At 47.3% G+C, this 24,991-nt stretch overlaps 1 protein-coding gene across 2 annotated transcripts in view; it reads right to left on the bottom strand.

Annotated features, from left to right (window-relative positions):
• The window catches only part of RORC (RAR related orphan receptor C), a 100,482-nt gene that overhangs the window by 18,018 nt on the left and 57,473 nt on the right, over nt 1-24,991 (bottom strand). For both annotated transcript variants that reach the window (XM_054997665.1, XM_054997673.1), the window contains exons 3-6: nt 8,950-9,035; nt 7,891-8,032; nt 4,124-4,645; nt 1,070-1,191 (exon numbers count right to left, since the gene is read on the bottom strand). In XM_054997665.1, the coding sequence (XP_054853640.1) occupies nt 1,070-1,191; nt 4,124-4,645; nt 7,891-8,032; nt 8,950-9,035 (872 nt within the window). The remainder of the gene's footprint in view (nt 1-1,069; nt 1,192-4,123; nt 4,646-7,890; nt 8,033-8,949; nt 9,036-24,991) is intronic.

Genomic DNA, 24,991 nt, shown 5'->3' with positions numbered 1-24,991 from the left:
AAACTCCGCAGAGGAACGCAACGGCAAACGACTCTTTTTGGGTCGCCGTAAGTATATTAAGTGTGTTAAAGTCGTTGTTTAAAAATACGTTTCGAGTGGGTAGCTGTTTTAGGACATTTTGGAAGTCATTAATTCATAGGGTTGCTGTAAGTTGGAAGCCGCCCCACATTGTAAGTTTGTAACAGTAGAACAAAACGTTATACTTTTTTTATCTGACAACGTGAGCTTTGGCTCATGATAGCCAAAAAATGGCTATCATGATATCAAAAAATGGCTCTTGGAAAAAAATGTTGGTTTTTACCGGGTCTGAGTGTGTGAAGTTCTGTCAAGTTACAGCTGACTTATGGCAACGGCATAGGGCTTTTAAGCCAAGAGGCTATTGGACTCAAATGTTGTTTAACACCACCTTAAAAGAGGCGTTCTCCACTGTGTGCCAGAAAGAAAGCTTCTTCTTGACAGTGTTGCCAGGTCCCCTGGGGCTCAAACCAAGGGATGGAGGGTTTGGGGGGGCACGACAGGGGCACTCACCTTGTGCACGTGTGCTCCGGAATGCTTCCACGTTGCATTGGAAATGACGTCTCTTGCAGTGCAACGTGGAAGAGTTCTGGAGCATGCGGGAGTGTGCTTTTAGGGGTTCCTGACCCATTCCCATGCCTTTCTTTCTGCTGGCCAGGTGAGAAGTGGCGGGGGGCGGGGGAAAGGCTGAGAGTGGGATACACCCTGCCCCCACAGGGGGACTAGGAACCCTACTTCTAGAACAACGGGGACACGTATGTATGACATCTAATAACAAAAAGTATGCTTTTCTGTCTCTAAAACTATTTTTTAAAAATGCAAATATATGCAGACTTGCAAGATTTGCATCCAGTGGCACCTTAACGACCAACAAGATTAGGGTAAAAGCTTTCAAGAGCCAAAGCTCCCTTCTTCATATTCATGAAGCTCCTTTCTTCAGATATGCAGATTTGGTTGCTCAATTAACGGACTATGTTCTTTAGCCAGAAGACAGCCTCGGTACTGCTCCTTGGAGCACACAGCCCTTCCTAGCAATGGTGAAGGACCCTCTCACCTTTTTCTGGTAGTTTCCGACTTCTTCCCGCGTGAATGCTTCCCAGCGCAGGAGCTGGAGGTCTTCCACGCGTAGCTGGCAGGTTTCCCGGTAGGACTTGAGGACATTCTGGGTGAGATGCTCTATGGAAAGCAATGGGCAAAGGGGGTTAGGAAGCACGGCCCTTTCCGGCTTCCCCACAATAGGATGTGAGTGGTGGGACTCCTGGGTACCTGTGAACCAGCTGCCAGGCCTCTGCATGCACTACAGTTCTGTGCTATGGAAAATTCTGTATGTGGTAGCAGTTAGGGGTGTGTGCTTCGGGTTTCCAATTTGAGTTTTTAACTTGAATTGGGCCCGATTAGGAATGATTTGGTATTTCCAAATCAGCCACAGCATTGCTGAGCTGATTCGGAAATACCGAAGCAAAGCTTTGCAAAAGCTTTGAAGCATTTTGGAAAGCTTCAAGCAGAGCAGTGGCAGCACTTTTCTTGCTGTTTGCAAGGGGCTTGTCACTCACCACAACCCCCTTCTCCTCCTTCCCATCGAGTAAAAAAAGGCAGCGTGAAGCTTGAAAGGAACACTTTTCTTGCTGTTTGCAAACAGCAAGTTAAGTGCTGTGGCTGCTGCCACTCTACCAAAGCTTTCAGAAGTAACTTAAATACCCAAATCCCAAAGCAGCTTGCTGCTTCAGGATTTGGGTTTTCCCAAATCTTTTTCCCACTTCAGTAAACCCGCAGTGGGAAAACTGAATCTTTTTGGGGTGCACACCAAGCAGAAGCTTGGAGATAACTTTTTGAAAAAAACCCAAGTTCCTAGCCCTCATGATTTTGATGCATGGCAAAGCCTCAGAACCCAGAAGGAAATTTCCACTCAACTTCTAGAAGTCAGGAGGGAGGTGTTAATTCTTTTTTGTTTTTGTTGCATCTGTTTCCATGACCGGCAGTGGAAGCAAACTGATGATACATCACCCTTGTTAGATCACAGGACATGTTCTTTTGGGAGCACCAAGGCTGTCTTGGACTGTCTATGTACCTTCTGGCTTGATGACTGAGCAGATATCCACTCTGAACTTAAAGCAGGTCTACTCAGAATCCTGTTCAGGTCTAATCAATAGGGCTTACTCCCCAGAAAATGTTTTTAGGGCTGTACTGTTAAGTCTCCTGTATCTTCTCTCAAGGAAACCGACAATGCATTTTTAAACACAGTAAACGGGTTGTGCTCCCCCCCCCCGGTCCTGCCCCATACCCTCCACCGAGCCGGTTCCCCTCCCCACAAAAAACCACAACGAACTTAAAAAATTACAAAACTAAAGAAAATAAAATGTTATGTTTATTACTTTAATTCTCGTATAAGATCAGCTTCCAGCGCTGTTCATACTTCCTGTTCAGGGCAGTGACTGATCTAGTTTGTATAGCAAAATATAAGCAGTAAATGTCATTCCTAGTGTGCATTCCTGTACGCGTAGCTAAAATTTCCTTCCGGAGGTGGTGCTGGGCCTCTAGATCAGGTTGGCAAAATTCATTCACAGGGATTCTGGAAACTGACTTTGGGAAAGGGTGACCTGGGGAACTCCCTGCCACTTTAGTAAGTCGAGAGCCACTGAATACTCGCATCATCTGTGGGCTCTGCTCGGGAACAGGCTATATTTATGTATTTATTTATACATACATTTGTACCTTGCTTTTCCTTGGGGTTCAAGGCAGCTTACAGCAGTAGCTTTAAAAGACTTATAGTTAAAACTCAAATAAAATAACCCCCTAATCCCTCCCTCTCTTAAAAGATGCCTGCCATTTGGCCCCCTCCCCATTTGCCCTAGCAGACTGGGAAACCTTGCAGCCCCTCCTGAAGATCTTCAAGGTGTGTGTGGGGGGGGGGAGACTCATCTCATCTCTTTAGGGAGCCGTTCCACAGAGCAGGGGCCGAGATGGAAAAGGCCTGAGCTCTGCTGGGTGCCAGGTGGGCCACCCTAAGAGGTGGGATCACCAACAGACAGCTGCTCGAAAACTGTAGCTACAGCGATGGGGACATGTGAAAGGAGACGTTTCTTCAAATAGATTATGAAGGGCTTTAAAAGTCATAACCAGCATGTTGAGCTGAACTCAGAAACGGACTGGCAACCAACGTAGTTGTTTCAAAATGAGCAACATAGGTTCGAGTCCGTGCTTCTCCCATGGAAGCTCGCCAGGTGACCTTGGGCCCATCGCACTCTCTCAGCCCGGCCTACCTCACAGGGTTGTTGTGGGAAAATGTAGGAGGGGAGAACGGTGTTCTAAGCTGCTTTGAATGCTCTGATTGAGGGAGAAAAGCGGGATATGATTTTTTTTTAAGTTCCCAGAAGCTAGCCCCTGACAATAGTCTGGCTGCTACATTCTGGACCAGTTGTAGTTTCCAGGTCGTTTTCAAGGGCAGCTCTATGTAGAACGTTGTGGAGTAATCCAACTGTGAGGATACAGAAGCATGGATCAGCGTAGCCGGGTCAGCTGAGTCTAGGCAGCCAGAGAGCTGGTGCAACTGACAGAAGGCACAGCTGGCCACCAGGCCACCCTGCTTTTCAAAGAGCAAGGCAGGGTCCATGAGCACTCCCAAGCTCTTGACCTGCTCTGAGAAAACCAACTTTACTTTGTTTATGGTAAGTGGATTCAGTCCCTCTAGAATAACCACCTTTCCGAACAGCAATATCTGTGTCTTGTCTGGATTTGGCTTCAGCTACGGCTGCCCTACAAGAAAAGCTGCCAGCCTGAGCCTAGCAACCAACTGGAAGCCTTGTGGCATGGACAAGAGTGCGTGCATCTGATGCTCCAACATCACTGCATCACCTAGGTGCAACCTGTAAGTGACAAAGAGTAGCTCTAGGAATTGCTGGAAACTCTATGGTAAAACCATAGTTTCCAGCAATTCCTAGAGCTACTCCTGCACTTCTGGGTTGTACCCAGAAGTGACATAGCAGTATGAGTGATGTCTGGGTTTTTTATGTTATTTTTCTTCTGCTGCCACTCAGAGTGGCGGAGGGCAACAGCGTTTGCTGGCGGGATGCCTCCTGCCATAGAGGGAAGCCTGGCAAAGGTCACTCACCAATCTCAGTCAAGGATGAGTTGGGAGACTCCAAGAGACTGGTAAAGCTGGGGGCCATGCAGAAGTCGAGATTTTCACTGCTGATCTCACTCCCCGCTGGCCGCTTCATCCCGTTGACTTCCGTACGCAGCAGCTCCGGCGACGCCTGCGTCTCCAGGGCGTAATAGACACTCCCCCTGCCCTCCATCTTGATGCGCTCGGGGCTGTACTCCTTGGCAAAGGGGGCCCGTAGGTCCTCACTGAGGAGGCTCTGGGCCTTGACGAGCCCATTCGAATAGGTCAGGGCCATCGTCTCCTCTGGAGACTGGCTGAGGCGGGCCTGCCCGTTCAGCAAGCCTGTGGAGCAGGCCGAAGCCTCCAGGAGGTCAGGTGAGGGGGCCAGCTTCAGCTGCCCGTTGGCTACTCCCAAGGAGTAGGCTGAAGCCCCTGCCTCGCCTCCCTGCGCCTGCTGCTGCAGCTGCTTCTGCACCTCAGCGTGAAGGCTGTCCCGTTGCTTCTTGGACATGCGGCCAAATTTGACAGCTAGAAAGGCAGAGAGATGGAAGTTAAGATACAGAGAAACAGAGATGACCTCACGGGAGATACTGCATTCCTCTGGGGATTATATGGAGGCATGCAACTTTCACTCGTGCCATTCTCACAGTCTTCAAACACAAGAACCCATTCTCCCATGAGCTCTGTTAAATACTTTATAGTGGTTCATTGGTCCAGTTTACATGTTTGGTGTGGTGGTTAAGAGCGGCAGGGATCTAATCTGGAGAGCCAGGTGTCATTCCCTGCTCCTCCACCTGAAGCCAGCTGGGTGACCTTGGGTCAGTCACAGCTTCTCAGAGCTCCCTCAGCCCCACCCACCTCACAGGGAGACTGTTGTGAGGATAACAGTAGCACACTTCGTAAGCCACTCTGAGTGGGTGTTAAGTTGTCCTGCAGGGTGGTGTAATAACAACAACAACAACAACATCTGATTTATATACCGCCCTTCAGGGCAACTTAATGCCCACTCAGAGCGGTTTACAAAGCGTGTTACTATTATCCCCAAAACAATCACCCTGTGAGGTGGGTGGGGCTGAGAGAGCTCCAAGAAGCTGTGACTGACCCAAGGTCATACAGCTGGCTTCAAGCAGAGGAGTGGGGAATCAAACTCAATTCTTCAGATTAGAGTCCCGCTGCTCTTAACCACTACACCAAACTGGCTTTCTTTTGTGGGTACATAACTCTCTATTGTAATTTGAAACAATATCCAATATTAAAAGAGAGGCAACAGAAGGCCACCCCTCTTTCCCTAGAAATTTTTTTTTAAAGCTACAACTTCATGTTAGAATGCAACGGCCCTGCTAGATCAGACTAGTTGTGCATCTAGACCAACATCCTGTCTCACTCAGCGGCCAATCTGTTATTCTGATGGACCAACCACAGGGCACAGAGGCCGAGTCCTTCCTCTGATGTGGCCTTGTTTCCCATGGTCAAACGGATTGGTGCATGAGAGCTGGTAGGTCTTTTGTTCACACATTTCCCCCTCTCCTTTCCTCCAAGGAATTCAAGGTGACCAGCGAGTGTCCCACAAAGCTTCAGGGCTGATGGGAGATTCAGGCACGGGCCTGGTCTCAGCATGCTGATTCTTGTATCGTAATGAGATTAATCCCTATAACAACCCTCTAAGGTAGGCTAATAGAGCCAGTTTGGTGTAGTGGTCAAGAGCGCGGGACTCTAATCTGGAGAACCGAGTTTGATTCCCCACTCCTTCGCTTGAAGCCAGCTGGGTGACCTTGGGTCAGTCACAGCTTCTAGGAGCTCTCTCAGCCCCACCCACCTCACAAGGTGTTTGTTATTGTGGGGATAATAATGACATACTTTGTAAACCACTCTGAGTGGGTGTTAAGTCGTTCTGAAGGACGGTATATAAATCGAATATTGTTGTTGTTATATTAGTACAGACTGAGGGAGGAAGGAAGAGGCGGAAGCAAATGTAGCTTGTCTAGTAAGTTCGGGGCTGAGGCAGAATTCAAACTCGGGACCCGTTCAGAACGTTTGCTGCTGGCCACTGCACCACTCCATAACTAGTCTTATCGATGTAGCATGAAGGGACAGAAGTTACTGTGGTGTAGTGGCTAACCACTGAGGTTAACAATCCTTTCTGCAGACATCAGCAGCCGGTTGCACCGATTTCCTGGCCCTGAAAAACTCCACTGGCTGGTTTCTGGCACCCAGAAGGAGGTCAGGCGACTCTGGAACCAGTTCAGAACTTAACTTTGCTGTGAACTCTGCCGGTGGCTTTTGGCAAGAACCTGTCTTTGGTGGCTGGCTATGTTTTGGGGCGAGTGGGGAGCCAGGCCAGCCTACCCTAAGTGCCGCTCAGCACTATGGCAAAGTCTGCAATCGCCACAGCAGAGGAGGTTGCGCTTTGGCTCCTGTGCACGAGCGTGGCGGACGAGTATCTCAGCTGCGAACAGCAGCAGCTCATGACACATGAACGTGTATTCTAGTTTCAACTTTGACAGCTAATTAAAAGTAGTGGACACTATCTAGATTAATGTCCTCCAATCATAGAATGGACCAATGCTGATCTACTCACTCAACTCTTTCTGTCATTTTTCACAGATTTATAATTTTATTTTGCAAGTTGGATATAACGTCATTTTTTGGCTAATTAGAATGTTATACCATAGAAAATACGAATATTTAATTAAGCACTAAGCCAATCCTAGTTTATCTATGCGATCACATGAAAAGGATCTTAGACTTTTGCATAAGATAACCTATAAAAAATGCCAAATCAGATAGTACATCAGAGTTTTGATCGGAAGGAATCTCATGCGGACCTAGGTGAGAATGTTACCACTGCTATGAGAATCTTAATGCATTTCATAGAAACTTTGATTGTTTTAAACTTAGAGTTAATTAGGAGATGTTAGCAAACCTAATTTTTATTGCTTTTCTGTGTTCCATTTTTGTAGTATTAATAATCATACACGTTTTGCTATCTTGCTCCTTTAAAAAAGACTCGAGTGTATTTCAATAAAAAGAAAGAAACTCTAGAAGGACTGTGTATCTTGACTGGGTAAAGCTTTATAAGAAGAACCCTATAAATAGTTTTGTACTGATAAACAAACTTGTTCATAGAGCAAGTTCTGCTTTGCAGGTCTTAACTAAGTGCTGGAAGCTGTCCACGAGCAAAGATAAATCTTTAGTCTGAGATAGCGAGAGCTTTAGTGAGACACGGATAAAAGTCCGTTACACAGCTGGATCCAAGCCACAGGTGACCGAATGGACTTTAGATCTCATCCGAACCGACCCGTCTTCTGCTCTTATACAGGTTTGGGTAAATTTGTCAGAACGGCCCTGCCGAATCAGACCGAAGGTCCATCTATTGCCGCATCGTGTTTCCACCATGTCCCCAGAAGGCCTGCAAGAATGGACACAAAGCCTCCTCCTGGCTTTGGCTACCTCAACTGGTATTCAGAGGTATACTGCCTCTAAACATGGAGGTTCCCTTTAGCCATTAGTCAGACTTGTCCTTCATAAGCTTATCTTTAAAAAAAAAAAAGTCTGTGATGCTAGCAGCCACCTTTACATCCTGTAGCAGAGAGTTTCGCAAGTTAGTTCTAGGCCATGTGGGAAATATTTCCTTTTATCCATCCTGCATTTACTGCCCACCAGCCTTACTGAGTCCTCCCATGTGTCTGCACCCCCCCTTCTAGCTTTTGCACAGATTGGACCACCATCCCAAACACTTCCCACCACTCCCTCCCAACTCGCCTGAGGCTTACCATCTCGGGACATGCCTAAGCTGAGACATTTCTGCAGGCGGCAGTGTTGGCACCGGTTGCGGCTGGTGCGGTCGATCTGGCAGTTCTGCTGCCTGGTGCAAGAGTAGGTCACGTTTCCTTGCTGGCTGCGCCGGAAGAAACCCTGGAGCGGCAGACCGGGGTGGGAAGGGGGGGGCGTGAGAAACAGAACTCCTGGGGGGAGGTGTCCAGTGTGATCAACACAACCAAAGGCAGCCCCCCACAACAGACAGTTCTCCAGCTTTTGTTATATGTCCAAGAATACAAAAATGAGTAAGGGGTCCTGATGCAGGGGGTGAGCTGCATTCGGCCTGGAGGGACCCCAGATACTTGGATGTACAACACCGCATGGTTCAACCTTCCATTTTCCATTAGGAGCTCTCCGGGGTCTTTGCCAGATCCCTGAGCTCTGAGAGATGCCGAGGATTGAACCCAGGACCTTTGGTGTGCAAAACAGATGCTCTACCACTGACCTATGCCTCCTAGACTAAGCAACTGGGGCCACTTGCCACTCCAATCGCGCAAAGGAGAGTTTGTACTTCTAACCTGTGTTCGGTACTAAAGCATGTGAGCCTTAACCATGCAAAATCATTATTGTTATTTATCGGATTTATTATCTGTTCTCCCCGTAAATGGGGTCAGAGTGGATTACAACATAAATAAATAAATCACAATAAACACAGCATTAAAATCATAAAAGGCAGAAACAATACATTTGGGCGGCAACCCAAGTTGCTCAGCCCCCAACCAAAAACATTCCATGAGGTGTGAACAGGCAGGATATATTAATATTTCATCGGAAACTGGGGTGGGAGGTGATTTTTAGCCCCCCCTCCCCAACAGAAGACCAGCAAGGAAGCCCGCCAGTACCTCGGCCTCAGGCACGTGCTGGGGGGGGGGAGTTATAATTACGGAAGCGGGAAGGGCAGCTTCCAGGGGAGGGGGAGGGAAAGGCCAGTTTAAGTCTGCAGAGTCTGTAGGCACAGAAAAGCCACAGGGCCACCGAACCCAGAAAGGCTAAAGGCCCCCGGACACACTCACCTTGCAGCCTTCGCAGGTGATGACTCCATAGTGGATCCCGGAGGATTTGTCACCGCAGATCTTGCAAGGGATCACCTCTATCTGGGCTATACGAGGGAGAAAAAGCAGGGCAAAGTCAGAGCAGAAGCACCCAATGCTTTGGGGTCATTCTGATACGCGATGTTTTAAAATGAATTTTTACTGGCCTGTGATTTTGACACAGGGCCTACGGCTCCCCGAACTTTCCATACTGGCCTTCTTTCTACATCAAAGACTGGCATTCTAAAACGGCAATAACTCAGGGTCCAACTGGACGTGACGGTGTCCTCGTGGTTGCCACGAGGATGCCGCCGCCATTTTAAAGTCATTTAAAAACGCCGCGCGCTGTCTCCCTTGTGCCTTTTCAAGCACCAAAACAGCCTCAGGGGGGTGGTTGTGGGTGGTCTGTACCCATTTTGGCAAATGATAAGGCGAGAGGGCAGAGGGAACCACAGTGTCCAAATCTTCATGGCATTTTAAAACGGCCGTGGTGACCGTGAGGGTGTCCTCATGTCAACTTCGGCCATCAGGGGATATAACAGAGCAGACACTTTAATCCAATTAATCAGCTAATGGACTGGTCGTCTTTTGACTGATCCAGAGAGACTCTCAAGTAATCAGGCAAAACATTTCAAAAGTTAATCAATTGTAATGAAAGTGCTTACCCAAATTAGAGGTAGCAACATGCTTTGATTTTTGATAGTCGACATATTCAGTCAGTCGTGCGCCATCTTAGAAGAACAGCAGGATTTGAGTCCAGTGGCACCTGAGAGACCAACAAGATTCTCAGGGTGTAAGCTTTCCAAAGTCAGACAAAAGACCTTTGACTCTCAAAAGCTTACACTCTGGAAATCTTGTTGCTCTCTAAGTTGCTCTTGGACTGAAATCCTGAAATTCTACCTCAGACCAACATGGCTACCCACCTTAAATTATCTTAGAAGAGGCATCCCCCTTTAGAAGAAGCAGCCCCCACTTCTCTGGGGGAATGCCTCTTCTAAGATGGTGCATGCCCAAATGTGTACACTGACAATCAAAAATCAAAGCATGGTTTTTTCCCATTCCAAATTCAATTTACTCATATGCAAATACATGCAGACAGATTACAATTTATACATTGCCTAATCAATTATGCCCAGTATGATTAATAAACTAAGGTTTGTTTTGTTGGGCATGAACCCTGTTTTCTTTTTCCAGTTGCCTCCCAGAACAACGGAAAGAGATCCTCTCAGCAGTGAAGGGAGAGCGCCTTTACTGTTGCATTCTCTCTGGCTCTTTGCTGAGCGATGGGACCAAGTTTTTTAAGCAAGGGGGGATGCTACTATGATGCCCCCACAGCTCTTAGCGGTAGCATGCAGGTCCAGCTCCCGAGCATGTCAAGTTTGCACATGTGGCGGGCGGGTAGGGGAGAGATCTAGCAAAGGGACTATGGCATTAAGAGCTCTAACCAATTTTATTGTAGCATAAGCTTTCGAGAATCAAGTTCTCTTCGTCAGATGCATGATACAAACTGGTCAAATTTGACCAGTTTGTATCATGCATCTGACGAAGAGAACTTGACCAGTTTGTATCATGCATCGGACGAAGAGAACTTGATTCTCGAAAGCTTATGCTACAATAAAATTGGTTAGTCTTAAAGGTGCTACTGGACTCTTTTTGATTTTGCTACTACAGACTAACACGGCTAACTCCTCTGGATTAAGAGCGCTGTCACCCTCATTTTTGAAAGAGCATCCAAGAGGGTTGGAGGGAGCGCGACAGAGATCTTTGCCTGCATGTCCTCTTTTGTGGTCCCATCAAAGGTGCGCATCCCACAACCTCTCCTCCATTCTGGAGCACCAATGGAACAGAGTATTAGCTGAGTGTAAACGGAGCACAGAAGTTACGCTGTGCTGATTAAAGAGGCAAAAAAGTTTTTGAGGAAATACATACTTGACAGTGAAGAGGGAGAGATAGGGATAGAGTCCTTGCTATCTGACTACATCTTGTAGAGGAACGAATAAGGCAGGAGAGAGAAGCAGCAGGATATTGCCTTGCTTAGCCCAGTAGGAGACAAGACAAGGAAACGACCCCCAGGAAACAAGAGAGGTGCTGCTCTCACTGTCCTAACTAAGTGATCCTTGCTGCCCGCTGCACAGAAGGCACTTCTTCCCTTCTTGCTGCTGCAGGACACCAGACATTGCAATTTCCAGCACAGAGAACCCCAGTGCCTCCTTCCCGCCCTCCAAGGATGATGTCACGACCCATAAATTGGAGGAGAGAATAAATGACCCCGATATGAACAACACAGAGCAATGCGCTACATCCAAAATGGTGGCTTTAACTTCCAAGGATCCTTCAGCCCAGCGGAAAGCACACACATGTACTCCTATATCCTACCTGGGCTTTATGTTGTTCAATGCAAGTCCTAAAATTGATTATGTTCTGTTTCAGCAGTTCCTCAGCCCCATATTGGATCCTTGCTAATGCTCTGTAGCACCTTTAAGACTAACCAATTTTATTGTAGCATAAGCTTTCGAGAATCAAGTTCTCTTCGTCAGATCTGACGAAGAGAACTGTGATTCTCGAAAGCTTATGCTACAATAAAATTGGTTAGTCTTAAAGGTGCTACTGGACTCTTTTTGATTTTGCTACCACAGACTAACACGGCTAACTCCTCTGCATCTATTGCTAATGCTGTGTCTTTGTAAACTTGTATTCATTTACCCAATGACATTGTTTATGGAAATGTTCTTGACATTGTATGGAAATGCCTGCCCTTGTCCTTGCCTCTAATTGTATTAATCTCACACTATGTAATCCGCCTTGAGTCTCAGTGAGAAAGGCGGACTATAAATAACATAAATAAAAATAAATACCAGAGCGCTGCTGGGCCAGAATATTCAGGTCTGATTTTCAAATGGCTCCCATTTCACCTCCTCTGCTTTAGTGCAAAAAACGTGCAAGAGAAAGTGGAGGTCAGCCCCCAGAGACCCTGAGCGAAATCTGGCCCTCTAAAGGAATACGGACTGGTCCGCTAGGGTTGATAACTCTGAGATGAGAAATTCCTGGAGATCTGGAGTTGGAGGCTGGGGAGGGAAGGGAATTCAGCAGGGTATAATGCCATACCGTCCACCTTCCAAAACAGCCATTTTCTCCAGAGAAACAGACCTCTGTCGTCTGCATTAGCACCTTTAATTCCGGGAGATCTCCAGCCACCACCTGGAGAATGGCAACTCTATGGCTCACTTACCGAGAAGAAAAATACTAAAGAGTCCAGTAGCACCTTTAAGACTAACCAACTTTATTGTAGCATAAGCTTTCGAGAACCACAGCTCTCTTCGTCAGATGCAACATCTGACAAAGAGAGCGGTGGTTCTCGAAAGCTAATGCTACAATAAAGTTGGTTAGTCTTAAAGGTGCTCCTGGACTCTTTACTGTTTTGCAACTAGACTAACACGGCCGACTCCTCTGGACTACTGAGAAGAGAGAGGTAAAGCAAGCAACACCTGCTGCAGCAATGCAGGCCTGGCCAGTCACGTTTTGAAGCTGGGATTATGGTTGCCAGCCTCCAGTTGGGACCTGGAGATCTCCTGGAATTACAAGTGATCTCCAGACGACAGAGATCAATCCCCCCTGGAGAAAATGGCTGTTCTGGAAGCTGAACGCTACGGCATTATACTCCACAGAGGTCTCTCCCCTCCCAACCCGCCTTCCCCAGACGCCACCCACAAAATCTCCAGGAATTTCCCAAACCAGAGTTGGCAACCCAAGCCAAGATGGAGGTATTCTGCTCCCATCTCCCCCCAGCCTCCATCCAATCTCTCCACTGCTTCTCGAAGTAGCTGGAGGAAAGCCACAAGGTGCAATACAAATGATGGAGCACTGGGGGGCAGTCTTGCACCACTTTCTACCTTGCTAACTTTCTCAAAACGGGAATTCAGAGGCCAGCATCTCTCCGAGTTCTCGTCCCTTGCCCCCGAGTCAGCTCCAAGTTGCTTCCACTAAAGGGCTTCCAATTCACACTGTGTGAGAGTCCTTCAATTCTTTCCAATCCTGCAGATCACCCACGAAGAGGGCAGTGATCCACTCCTCGGATTTCTCGGCACACTTTTAATCTTATGTTAACTGTATTTAGTTTATTTATGGTCCACCTTTCCTGCTGAGATCCACCTTGGATCTCAAGAGGTATAAAACAGTGCAATCAACTAGTAGACATGCAAGGAGACTAGGACCATAAAAACCAGAAACAATGCAAAAAAGCATCAGACGTAATATGTCGTGAGCAACGCAAAAAAGAAAGGGACTACAAAGTAGAAACAATGCAACGAAAGCAAGATAATACATACCACAGGCTACAATCCTGTTCCCTTTATAAAAGCAATCTCTGTTCCATTACACTTCAGCCTTATTCCCTTCCTAAAAATGCCCTCCTAAGTTCGGTTTTATAGCGTTTGCAAAATGACAAAAGTTTGGGAGACCTCCTCTGCTAGGCTGTTCCACAAAATAGAAGCCACCACAGAGAACACACATGCATGGGTCTTGGCGGCGGCGGTAAGTGCTGTCAAGTCATAGTTAACTTATCGTGACCCCCTGCTGAGGTTTTCAAGGCAAGAGACTAACAGAGGTGGTTTGCCATTGTCCATCTCGGTATAGCAATCCTGGTCTTCCTTGGAGGTCTTGCAACCAATTACTAACTGAGACTTACCCTGATTAGTTTCAGAGATCTGATGAGATTAAGCTTGCTTAATATACTCCAAATGGGGTAATGCAACTCAAAACCTCTCAAAGGATTTTTAAACAAATTTAACTCATGGTTAACATACTGGAAATGAGGGGGTTTGTGGTTTTCTGAGTCCATATTTTTGTTTTAACTCATTCTCCGACAAACCACCTCTCTGCATCCCTTTAAATCTTTTGTCTCTTTTCTCCCTGCATCTTAACAGATCTCTCTAAATCCTCCCATCTTTTACCCCATTTTCTCCATCCCAGATCTCTCTGCATCCACCATCTCTTAGCAGACCCCCTTTAAAGTACTAGTTTACTACGGCCCGTTTCTGCCACCTTCTCTGTGCTCTCTGCCACAAAAGCTTGCTGAGTAATATCGAGCCAGTTACACACTCCGGATCTAACCTACCTCACAGGGTTGTTGAGACAGTAAAATGGAGGAGAGAAGAATGATGTATGCTGCTTTGGGTCCACTGGGAGAAAGCGGGATATAAATGAAATAAATAAATAAATAGGAGGACGTAAGAGGCTCTACCACAATCCTCCAAATTGGTGCAGGAAGAGAAATGCAGATGTAGCAGCCAGATGTTTCAGTTTCTGCATTGGATGGCCCCTGGGAAGGCCTCAGAGGCCTTTCTGGTAATGTGGAGGCATGGGAAATGCTACACGTGGATTCTTCCTATTGGATCAAGCAAGCAGTGCCAGCCGCCCCCTCCCCTTCAACAGGAGAAGTCGAAACTACAGCACGTGCCCCTTGGGAAACGGGAGTGACGCTAGCATAGAGGTGTGAAGGTGGGAGAGACCAGAACCATTCACGGAAAAAAATGCGTCCCTTCCTTCCCATTTTTTGAGGACTTAAAAAATATATATCCCCAAATGAAATTTGGGGGAGCACTGGGCAGGGGGGGGGGAATCTTATGAAATATTTTCCAAATATTTTCCAAATATTTGGAATGAGTGAAATTTTTAATGATTTAAAAATATATATTATGGTTTTTATTTGTGCACCACTTTGAGCAGGACTTTTGATGAGGCAGCATAGATATATTCTCAATAAATAAATAAACGCTTAAAACAAAGTTTTACTCAAAATGCACAGCATGAAAATGTTTATGTGAGACAGTCCACAGCAGAAGATAAATGATAATTCTGATGCATACAGTAGACATAGATCCAGAGGAGTTAGCCGCGTTAGTCTGTAGTAGCAAAATAGTAAAAGAGTTCAGTAGTACCTTTAAGACTGACCAACTTTACTGCAGCGTAAGCTTTTGAGAACCACAGCTCCCTTTGTCAGATGCAGTTCTCTTTGTCAGATGCATCTGACGAAGAGAGCTGTGGTTCTCGAAAGCTTACGCTGCAGTAAAGTTGGTTAGCCTTAAAGGTGCTACTGGACTCTCTACTACAGTAGACATATATATCATATTTTCAAGGATATGTTTAATGTTTAAATGTGAATAATTTTGATAAGTAATAATAAGCCAGAATGTGTTTGATGATAATACATTATTGAGGAACTCAAGAGCTGAAACAATGTACTTCTTTTACACCAAAATCTGCATTCGGTTTTCAATTTTTACTTTTTTCTACCTCTCCGATGACAAAAATTAAGATACATGTGCTAAGGTAAGCCCAGGGTCAGCAGTTTGCTGCTTTCTCTCAACGTGCTGCAACTCTGCTTGTATAAAGCTAAGGCGTTTACACTTTTAAATTTCATAAACATGCCAATTAGTACAGGTTTATATGCTAACATACACATAAATGCTACTGAAGCAACAAAATAAATTGGGCTTGATGCCAAAGTCAGTGTTGCATATATTTTAATTTTTTTTCAAAATTACCATCTCCCCCCCAAAACAACCAGAAAAACAGATCCCTCGCCTCCAGTTCTCAAACTTCCATAAATTGTCCATCTCTAGGCTGCTGTGGTCATGAGCTGCAGTATGTGTTCTTTTCACCAAGCTATTTAGTTAAATGGAACCTCCACGCTTAGGTGCAGTCTACCGCTAAAGGTAGATGGTGGAAGACAAGGAGGGTCGATGTATTGTCGAAGGCTTTCATGGCCGAAGATCGATGGTTGTTGTGGGTTTTCCGGGCTGTATTGCCGTGGTCTTGGCATTGTAGTTCCTGACGTTTCGCCAGCAGCTGTGGCTGGCATCTTCAGACCGAAGACCAAAAGACCGAGATCTCTCAGTGACACTGGCCTCTCTCTAGTGACACTGAGAGATCTCTGTCTTTTGTTGCTACACCTCTGAAGATGCCAGCCACAGCTGCTGGCGAAACGTCAGGAACTACAATGCCAAGACCACGGCAATACAGCCCGGAAAACCCACAACAACCACAAGGAGGGTCATTGCCTTCCTACCTAGCCATTTAGGGTAAAGGGATACTGGACCAGACAGATCAAAAGCTGATTCTTGCATTCTTAAATGAGTTTACCGACGACTTTTAGCCACGACACCTAAATAGAACTTCCATGTTCAGAGGCAGTATACCTCTCAGTACATGATGCTGAGGGGAAACCACAGGGCTTGTCATATCATACCAGCAGCTTGCATCCTCACTGTACCATAAAGATAATCTTTTTGGATATTCCCAAGGGGGCCCTTGGTAGGGAGATGTTTGGAACTTCTCCCAGGGGGTATTATACGGGGAAGGGGCTTGTGGACTGGATTTCAAGGTTATACTCACTGAAAACGTTGTTGCAACCCGCCCTGAGCCTGCTTGAGGGGAAGTCGGCTATAAATCAAGCGTATAAATAAATAAGACCCACCCCTCCCCCATTTCTCTGATTACCATCACACGATTTCTTACATAATGCTGGTAGATCATCCCCAATAAATCCCCTGAGCAGGATCCACTGAGAGGTAAGCTTTAACTCTCTGTTAACTTTAACAAAGTCAAATGACAGGAGAACAGCCTGTTTATCCCCTCCCTTCTAAAAATTACAGCAATACTACAACTCTTGGGACAGGGGGGCTGAATAGTTGGACTCCCTTCAGAGCCTCCAGTATGGACGATTTGGAAAGCAAAACCCATAAAGATCAGACTAAACAGTGTACTGGTTAGCGTGCTGGCCTAGGAGAGGGAAGGCCTGGGTTCCAATCCCCGTTGAACTGGGTAACTCAACTGGTGACCTTGGGCCGGTCACTTTCTCTCTGCCTGACCTACCCTGCAGGGCTGTTGTGAGGATAAAACAGAGGCGAAGAAAAACATTAGCAGCTGTCCTGAGGGGAGAAAATGCGAGAAGATGCACCGTATCAGAGGGCTGAAGGTGGAAAATTTTATCTCTGCAGCCAACTCTGAGAGCAGCATGGGCTCCAATCGATCCATTTCCTCCCACCCATCTTTGAAGCCCAGAGCGGCATACATGGTCCATTCCTCCTCAATTCTGTCTTCACAACAACCTTGTAAGGTAGGTTTGGCTGAGAGAGACCAACTAGCTTTTTGTCACTCAGCAAGCTTTGTGGCTGAGTAGAGGTCTGAATTCAGGCCTTCCTGGGCCCAGTCTGACATTCTAACCATTAAACTACACCACCTTCCAATGGTTACAGCTGGACTCCTGGGTCCTTTTCCTTAGCTATACAACCAAGCCTTTGTCTTAGAATGGCGAAAGGTCACAGAGTAATGTTTCTGGCCACGCACAGAGATCATTTCGCCTCTCCCCAGCTTGTTGCTACACCCACAGAAATGGAGGAGGAAAGCTTAAGTGTTACAAGGAGGTAGCGCCTGGCGGGCAGAATCCAGCCCCCTTTTTGCTTTTGAGAACTTTAACCACCACACAGTATGAGAGGAAAGCCATCTTGCTGAGGCAGCGTTTTGGTGCGGCAAACTGCAAAAAGACAAAGGGAACGGGGTGTTGTGACTTCTCAGCAGGTGTCTGTGAAAGAAGAAGACCTCCCCTGCCCCCCCCCCGAGAAATCCACTAGATCTTGGACTGATATTGCCCCCCTCCCTGCCAGCAGCTGCCACTGTTCAAGAAGCCCCCCAAGCTTTGTACATATAAAGCGCAGCATTTTGAATTCTTGCACAAACACACCATGGTCTGCAACGGATGCAGGGCAATCACGGGAAAACATGACACCACACACCTCTGGTGCCTTCCTTGGGACGTGGAGACTGGTCTTTTCTCTTCTGCCTCACATTTAGTTTTATGCAGTTCATCAGATCTCTTTGAGCCAATCTACAAGTGACGCCTGACACAGGTTGGACACTTGTCAGCTTCCCTCAAGTTTTGATGGGAAATGTAGGCATCTTGGTCTTGCAGCTGTAATGGAGAGCCAAGCTGTAAAACCAGGATGCCTACATTTCCCATCAAAACGTGAGGCAAGCTGACAAGTGTCCAACCTGTGTCAGGCGTCACTTGTAGCTTGGCTCTCTCTCTCTCTCACCCATACACCCACACTTCTATGGAACTCACTGCCACCAGGTGCAGTGAGGGGTCTTAGCCTTGAAGGCAGGAGATGAAGAGTTAAATACATTCATGGAAGACAGGTCCATGGATGGCTAAGAGCAAAGCTGAGAGAGGTCAATGGAGCCTCCACATTCAGAGGCAGCATACCTGAGACTATTATGTAGGGGACATACAAAGAGGGGAAGCACACCATCTTCCTGCCCTGCTTGATTTTGAAGGCCACCTCGAGCAGATCCTCTTAGGAGGCAGTGTAAAATTTTTTTTAAAAAATACAGAACACTTCAGGGAAATTCACAAGCAAGTGGCTGGCTGCATGGACGAGAACAACCCTGGATCTCTTGTAGTTCTCACGACAGATGTCTTATTGTACAGAACAAATTTATGATTACAAAATTATTTAAACTGGTGGATTTATCACTCAGAACTTTACCAGCATGTTAACTCACCACATGGAAGGGCATGCCCCTGAAAGCAACATACAATTGCAAATACTGATGGGAGTGGGAATAGATGGATGCTCTTTGCAAGAAAACGCAGCCACTTTGATCAGCTTGTATGTAACCTCGAAAGAAGAGTCAGTGTGCCGCAGAATCTAAAAGGCAGAGGGTCGGCAACTAGAGGCCACTGAGTTAAACCTGGCCTGACTGCTCTTCTCGTCAAAGGCTGAAGAGGCAAGGAGAAAATGGCTTCACGATCTTGCTGGCAGGCAGGGGGGCAGGCAGTGGCCAATCACCCCTTATTCACATCTCCATGAGTAAGGGGTAGCAAAAACAGTAGTGGAAACAGTTGCCCAACAGGAAACTAGAGAACTGGCATTAGAGGTGAAGCCACTGTCCTAGGCTTTAGGAGTTCCAGGTTCAAATCCCCACACTCTTCCATGATGTCTGCTGAGTGACCGTAGGCGAGTCACTCTCTAGGGTTGCTAGCTCCTGGAGATTTGGGGGGGGGGGGTAGAGCCTAGAGGGAGGGATTTGGGGAGGGGAGGGAACTCAGTGAGGTTTAATATCATGGGATCCCCCCTCCCCCCCCAGCATTCATTTTCTCCAGGGGAACTGATCTCTATGGCCTGGAGATCAGTTGTAATTCCAGGAGATCTCCAGCTACCACCTGGAGGTTGGCAGCCCTATCGCCCTCTCTCAGCCTAACCTACCTTGCAGGATTGCTGAGAGGATAAAATTAGGGAATGCCAGGTATGTTACACTGAGCTCTTTAGAGTAAAGGAGGGATATACTAAATATATAGGATACCTACTTAGGAGGAGCAACGGGTCCAACTCTAAGCCCCTCAGACAGGCTACCTCATATGGCTGACGTGGGGGAAATAGGAGAAGCTCACACAGGGCACCATGCGTTCTTTGTGTATTTGTAGACATTAAAAACTGTGCTTTATGTCACCTGTAGCTACCTTTCTCCATCTCTGCATCATGTCAAATAATGGAAAAAAAAAACAAAACCACCCCGAACGCTCAAAAAAGCCACAGAGAGCAATGGTTTTATTCCCCAACCTCAAAGCTGCACAGTCAAAGGGAAGGGAATGGCGTGGTAGAGGACTGAGTCATCTCCTAAATTAGTCAGTGGATCCCCCTCGAAGAGGCTGCCAGTAAAAACTCTCACTTTTAAACTCTGCCTGGTGCCAGTAAATCCAAGCTGACACAAGGTCAACCAGGGCTTGGGCCTATGCGATTGGGGAGAGAAGCAAAAAAGAAAGAAAGACAAAAGGAAAACGGAGTATATTTTAAGACCTGTGTGGTCAGGAAATGGGCATCTCGACAGCTGCAATTCCCGTCCACACACCGCCCACCCCCCAAGTCACGGCTTCCATGGCGTCATAGGAAATGCGAGCGGTGGCGGAAAGAGGAGGGCCAAATGTTGGCCAAAAGACGACGGAGCGCTAAAAAGCTCTGTCGTGTTGAGCCAAGCTGGGGAGCCCGGGACGTGCCTCCTCAGCCCTACTTCAGGCAGTGTCGTCATAGCAACTGGGAACAGGCCGCCATCTTGAGTCATGTTCTGACGGCGGCCATCTTTTTCCATCTGAGAATTAAAGAGGTGGGGGGAGAGGGATGGGGAAGGCAAGGAATGCGATTGCGTGCCGGATCGGCAGAAATAATGATGATAATATTGGAGGAACTGAATTAGGCCTTGTAACCGTAGCAACAGAAGAATCCCCGCCATCTTGAATACCACTGTAACAGAATCACAGAATCATAGGATTGGAAGGGACCTCCAGGGTCATCTAGTCCAACCCCTTCCACAATGCACAAAAAATTCACAACTACCTCCCCTCGCCACACACACCCAGTGACCCTTGCTCCATGCCCAGACGGCAAAACACCATCGGGATGAGCCTGTCTTGAGAACCAAACCAAAAAAATACTAATTAACACTATTACTTTTCGGTCCTGTACTTCTTCCTGGAAGCCCAGAGTGGAGTTCTCTCCCTCCTTCATCTTATCCTCACAAAAACCTTGTAAGGTAGGTTAGGATGAGAGCGAGAGAGAGAGTGAGTGATAGGGTCAAGGCCAGCCAGCTTTATGGCTGAGTGGGAATTTGAATGCTGGTTTTCTCCATACTAGTTTGACATTGTTTCCACCTACACCACACCGGACACACGCATACATCTCAAATACGGCTGCTAACTTCATCTCCTGCAGACAACTCGCCTCCAGCCCTCCACACTGAAAAGTATGAGCCAACTTTCACAACTGCACAGCAGCGAAGGATATCAAAACTGTTTTGTGTAGGTGCTGTTAATCACCTCCCACTCCCCATATCTTAAGTATTCTTAATCCAGTTTTAAACGGCAGTGTAGATAGGAACTGATTCTGTACACAAACCGGAATATTAGAGTGTGATGACAAACATGTAATAAAGGAACGGGGTGGAAGTCCATCTGCAAAGTCCTCGTTCCAGGGAATGGTGGCCAATTGCAGAGGAACTCTGGCATACCAGCAGGAAGACCTGTGCAACTGAGGGATCGTTTTGCAAATATGCAGGGCTCATTTCGAGGGGGATTGTGCAGGGACGCAGTCCTGGCAGTTCCCAAAAGAGGTCACATGTCAGGTGGCCCTGCCCACCTGATTCTCGGCCATTTTGGGCCCGTTTTGTCCTGGATTGGGGCCAAAACAGCCTGGATTGGGCCTCTGACAGGTGGTAGATCATTCTCCTGTTCAGCAGCGGCCTGATCCTGACCATTTTGGGCCCCTTTTCGGCCATTTTCAGCTCCTTTTTGCCATTTTGCGCCCAACTTTGGTCCTGAGTGGCCAGGATTGGGTCCAAAACAGCCAGGATAGGTGATGTCAGGGGGTGTGGCATATGCAAATCAGTCCTGCTAATGACACATTTCCAGTTATGGCAAGGGGTGTGGCATTGGTTACCAGTTGAGTACTGGATCCGGTTCAAGGTTTTGGTGTTGACCTATAAAGTCCTATGCGGACTGGGTCCCGCACACCTTCGGGACCACCTCTCCCCATATGTTCCCCAGAGGTCGCTGATGGTCCCTTACCCCAGGGAGGTCCGTCTGGCCTCTACCAGAGCCAGGGCCTCTTCAGTCCTGGCTCCGACCTGGTGGAACTCTCTGTCTGAGGAGACTAGGGCCTGGCGGGATTTGTTATCTTTCCGCTGGGCCTGCAAGATGGAGATGTTCCGCCAGGCATTTGGTGGGGGCTAGGCTGTCCACTTGCCACCCATACCACTGAAGACCGTCCACCACCCATGCAGGAGCTCATAAAGTGTGACACATACTTATATCCGCCATCTGAGAAATTTTATTGCACATGGATAATGTTTTTAAATGTTTATTTATAATGTTTTTATTGTTTTAAACTGTATGTTATAAATTGTATGTTGTCACACTGCCCTGAGCCCATCCGACGGGGAGGGCAGTCTAGAAATGTAATACATAAATAAATAAATATGCTAATGAGTTCCTCCAGTTCTTTTTCTACGAAATGACCCCTGCAAATATGCATTGCAGGACCAGAGAAACTCTAGTTCAGATCTCCACCCACTCATGAAACTTGCTTGAAAAAACAGGAAAAGTACAGAAGAGGGCAACTAAAATGATTAAAGGGTTGGAGCGCTTTTCCTATGAGGAAAGGTGGAAGAGGATGGGACTTTTCAGTTTAGATAAGAGACAACTAACAAAGGATATGTTAGAAGCTTATAAAATCATGCACGGGGTTGAGAAAGTCAGCAGAAAGAAATTCTTCTCCCTCTCTAAAAATGCTAAAACTCAGGGGAATCCAATGAAGCTGACGGGCAGGAGATTCAAGATGGATAAAAGGGAACTCTTCTTTGCCCAAGTGATTAAAATGCAGAATTCACTGTCAGAGGATGTAGTGACGGCATAGATGACTTTAAAAGAGGATTAGACAGTCATGGAGAACAGATCTATTAGCAGCAACTAGCCACGGGGACTAAAGGGAGCCTCCACATCCAGAGGCAGTCAACCTCTCAATGGCTGAATCCACATTACCTCCGCACGTCCCAGTGTTGCACTAAATGTTCGCTAAACACCCGGAAGTATAGCGTCTTTCAAGCGCGATTTCTGAATCGCGCTAGAAAGACACTATACTTCCGGGTGTTTAGTGAACATTTAGTGCAACACCGGGATGCACGGAGGTAATGTGGATTCAGCCACTATCAGGTGCCAACTGCAGGGGAAGGCCCCAGTCTTTATGTCCTGTTGTTGCCCCTCCAGTGTAGTCAGTTGGCCACCGTGTGAGACAGTATGCTGGACTAGATGGACCGCTGGACTGACCCGTCATGGTTTTTCTTATGCTCTTGCTTGGTAACTGGAAACCAGCCTCTATCTTCACCCAACCTACCTCACAGGTGTGTTGTGAGGATACGTGGGGGAATAAGTATATGCCTCTAAGTTCTTTGGAGGGAGGGTAGGAAAGAAAGATTTGACCCTTCACATTTCTTACTCTATTTACTTATTTAATTTACTTATTTACCTTAGATTTTTATTCCGCCCTCCCTGCAAAGCAGGCTCAGGGCAGATTACACTGAGTAAAAACATTCCATAAAATTTACATCCTAAAAACAATTTAAAACAATAGTATCAAAATAGTACAGTGTAAGTATAAAACTAGGCTTGCCATTCCCCCACTGGGGACGGGGGATCCCCTGCTCCCACCTCCCACCCACCCCCGCCTCCACTTACCGGGCCGGGGGGTGGCACAGCACACCACAGAGCAGTGCAGCGTGCTCCCGCGCCCCACAGCAAGCCTGTTTCGGGCCGAATCGGGCCCTGTGGGAGGGCAATTCAACCCCTTTGTGAGTGCGGGAGCGCTCCTGGGCCACCCTTTGACTCACATGATGATGTCACTTCTGGGAAGTGACATCATCACGCCAGCTGGGAGCGTGCACACGCAAGATATAAACAAGGAGAAGGAGGGGAGGTAAGAGTCAGCGTCCCAGTCTCCCGCCAGGAGTTTATATACAACGGTTTATATACAAGATAGCAGCGATCAAATTTGCTAGTTGGAGGCAATCAGTCCGCCAATCGGGAAAAGCTAGATGGTGGACAGCTCTAATAGGGAGGGCTCAGATCTTCGCTTTTCCTCTACCAGGCTGGCAGCCTAGCCTAATCTCAGCCATATGCCGGGCGGAACATCTCTGCCTTACAGGCCCTGCGGAAAGATAGTAAGTCCTGCTGGGTTCTGGTCTCACAAGACAAGTGGCAGAGAGTCCTACTGGTGACACCTTCCCCTGGACAAGGAGGTCTGCATGATGCAAGAGACGGAAGCAGCTCCTTCCACCCCGGGAAAAGGGCCACCATTACTGTAATGGGTCCACAGGATCAAGTCCATGATATACTAATATTACACGAATCGCATGCATTTTACACTGCCCTTCATCTGCCTTTCACGAACCTCCAGATTTTAAAAAAAGCATCTTTTCCTACAATGGCGCAGGGCTGAGTCAGCTTTCGAAATTTGCATGCCGCATCAAACTACCGGAGAGCTATTTCCTGAGCCCCCAAAGCAACTTTCGCCGCTCTCCCGTCCCGCCAGTTCGTGACTCTGCCCCCGCACTCTCTGAGCAAAAGAGAAGCACTTTCCAGATGGGCTGAGCTAAATCTTGACAGAGTGGTTTCAACCCCCTACCCCCACCCCCAAGCTCTCGCCCCGCATCTCTTGCTTGCACGCAGGGTGTTGGAAGGGGAGGGAAGAGGGGCTGATGTTTGTGCTTAGGTGGGGCGAGGGGGAGAGCGAGACGCAGGCCTGCTTTTCAGAAATCCAGGCTGGGTGCTTACTTCCAGGAAACCCGACAGGAAAAAGACATCACAAAACGACTGCTTTAATGGCTCGCCCTAAACCCAAGGTGTATTTGTGCACCAGTACAGGCCCTGATAACATCAGACGTGGTGGTGGTGGCTGTTTGGGAGGCACATTTCCCCTCTCAGTTTGCGCTGTTCACAGAGGCACAGGTATCTAGCGCTAGAGTTTACCGGCCCGGAGAGAAACCCAGTCCTTTGTTCTGCACCCTCCGTAGCTAAGAGCCAAACTACAAGTGACGCCTTACACAGGTTGGACACTTGTCAGCTTCCCTCAAGTTTTGATGGGAAATGTAGGCGTCCTGGTTTTACAGCTTGGCTCTCCATTACAGCTGCAAGACCAGGATGCCTACATTTCCCATCAAAACTTGAGGGAAGCCGACTAGTGTCCAACCTGTGTAAGACGTCACTTGTAGTTTGGCTCTAAATTAACCATCAGGCTCAGAAAGCCGGGCTCCAGCCACAGCACCTTCTGCCGTCATGCTGACGCTCCCTGTCCATCAGCGATGTTCATCCCAGCATCCCGCTTCACGCCCATACCTATCTGGCCTTTTCCAAATTTCATGCAAGTTCCTTTTTTAAAAATATACATTCCCTGCCTTCTCAGCCCAAAAGCTTTCCCAAGAG

The sequence above is a fragment of the Eublepharis macularius genome, chromosome 1 (genome assembly GCF_028583425.1).
Source record: "Eublepharis macularius isolate TG4126 chromosome 1, MPM_Emac_v1.0, whole genome shotgun sequence".
NCBI classification, from domain to species: Eukaryota; Metazoa; Chordata; class Lepidosauria; order Squamata; family Eublepharidae; genus Eublepharis; species Eublepharis macularius.
The sequence above is the reverse complement of the archived record's forward strand: the minus strand, read 5'-3'. Positions and strand labels throughout refer to the sequence as shown.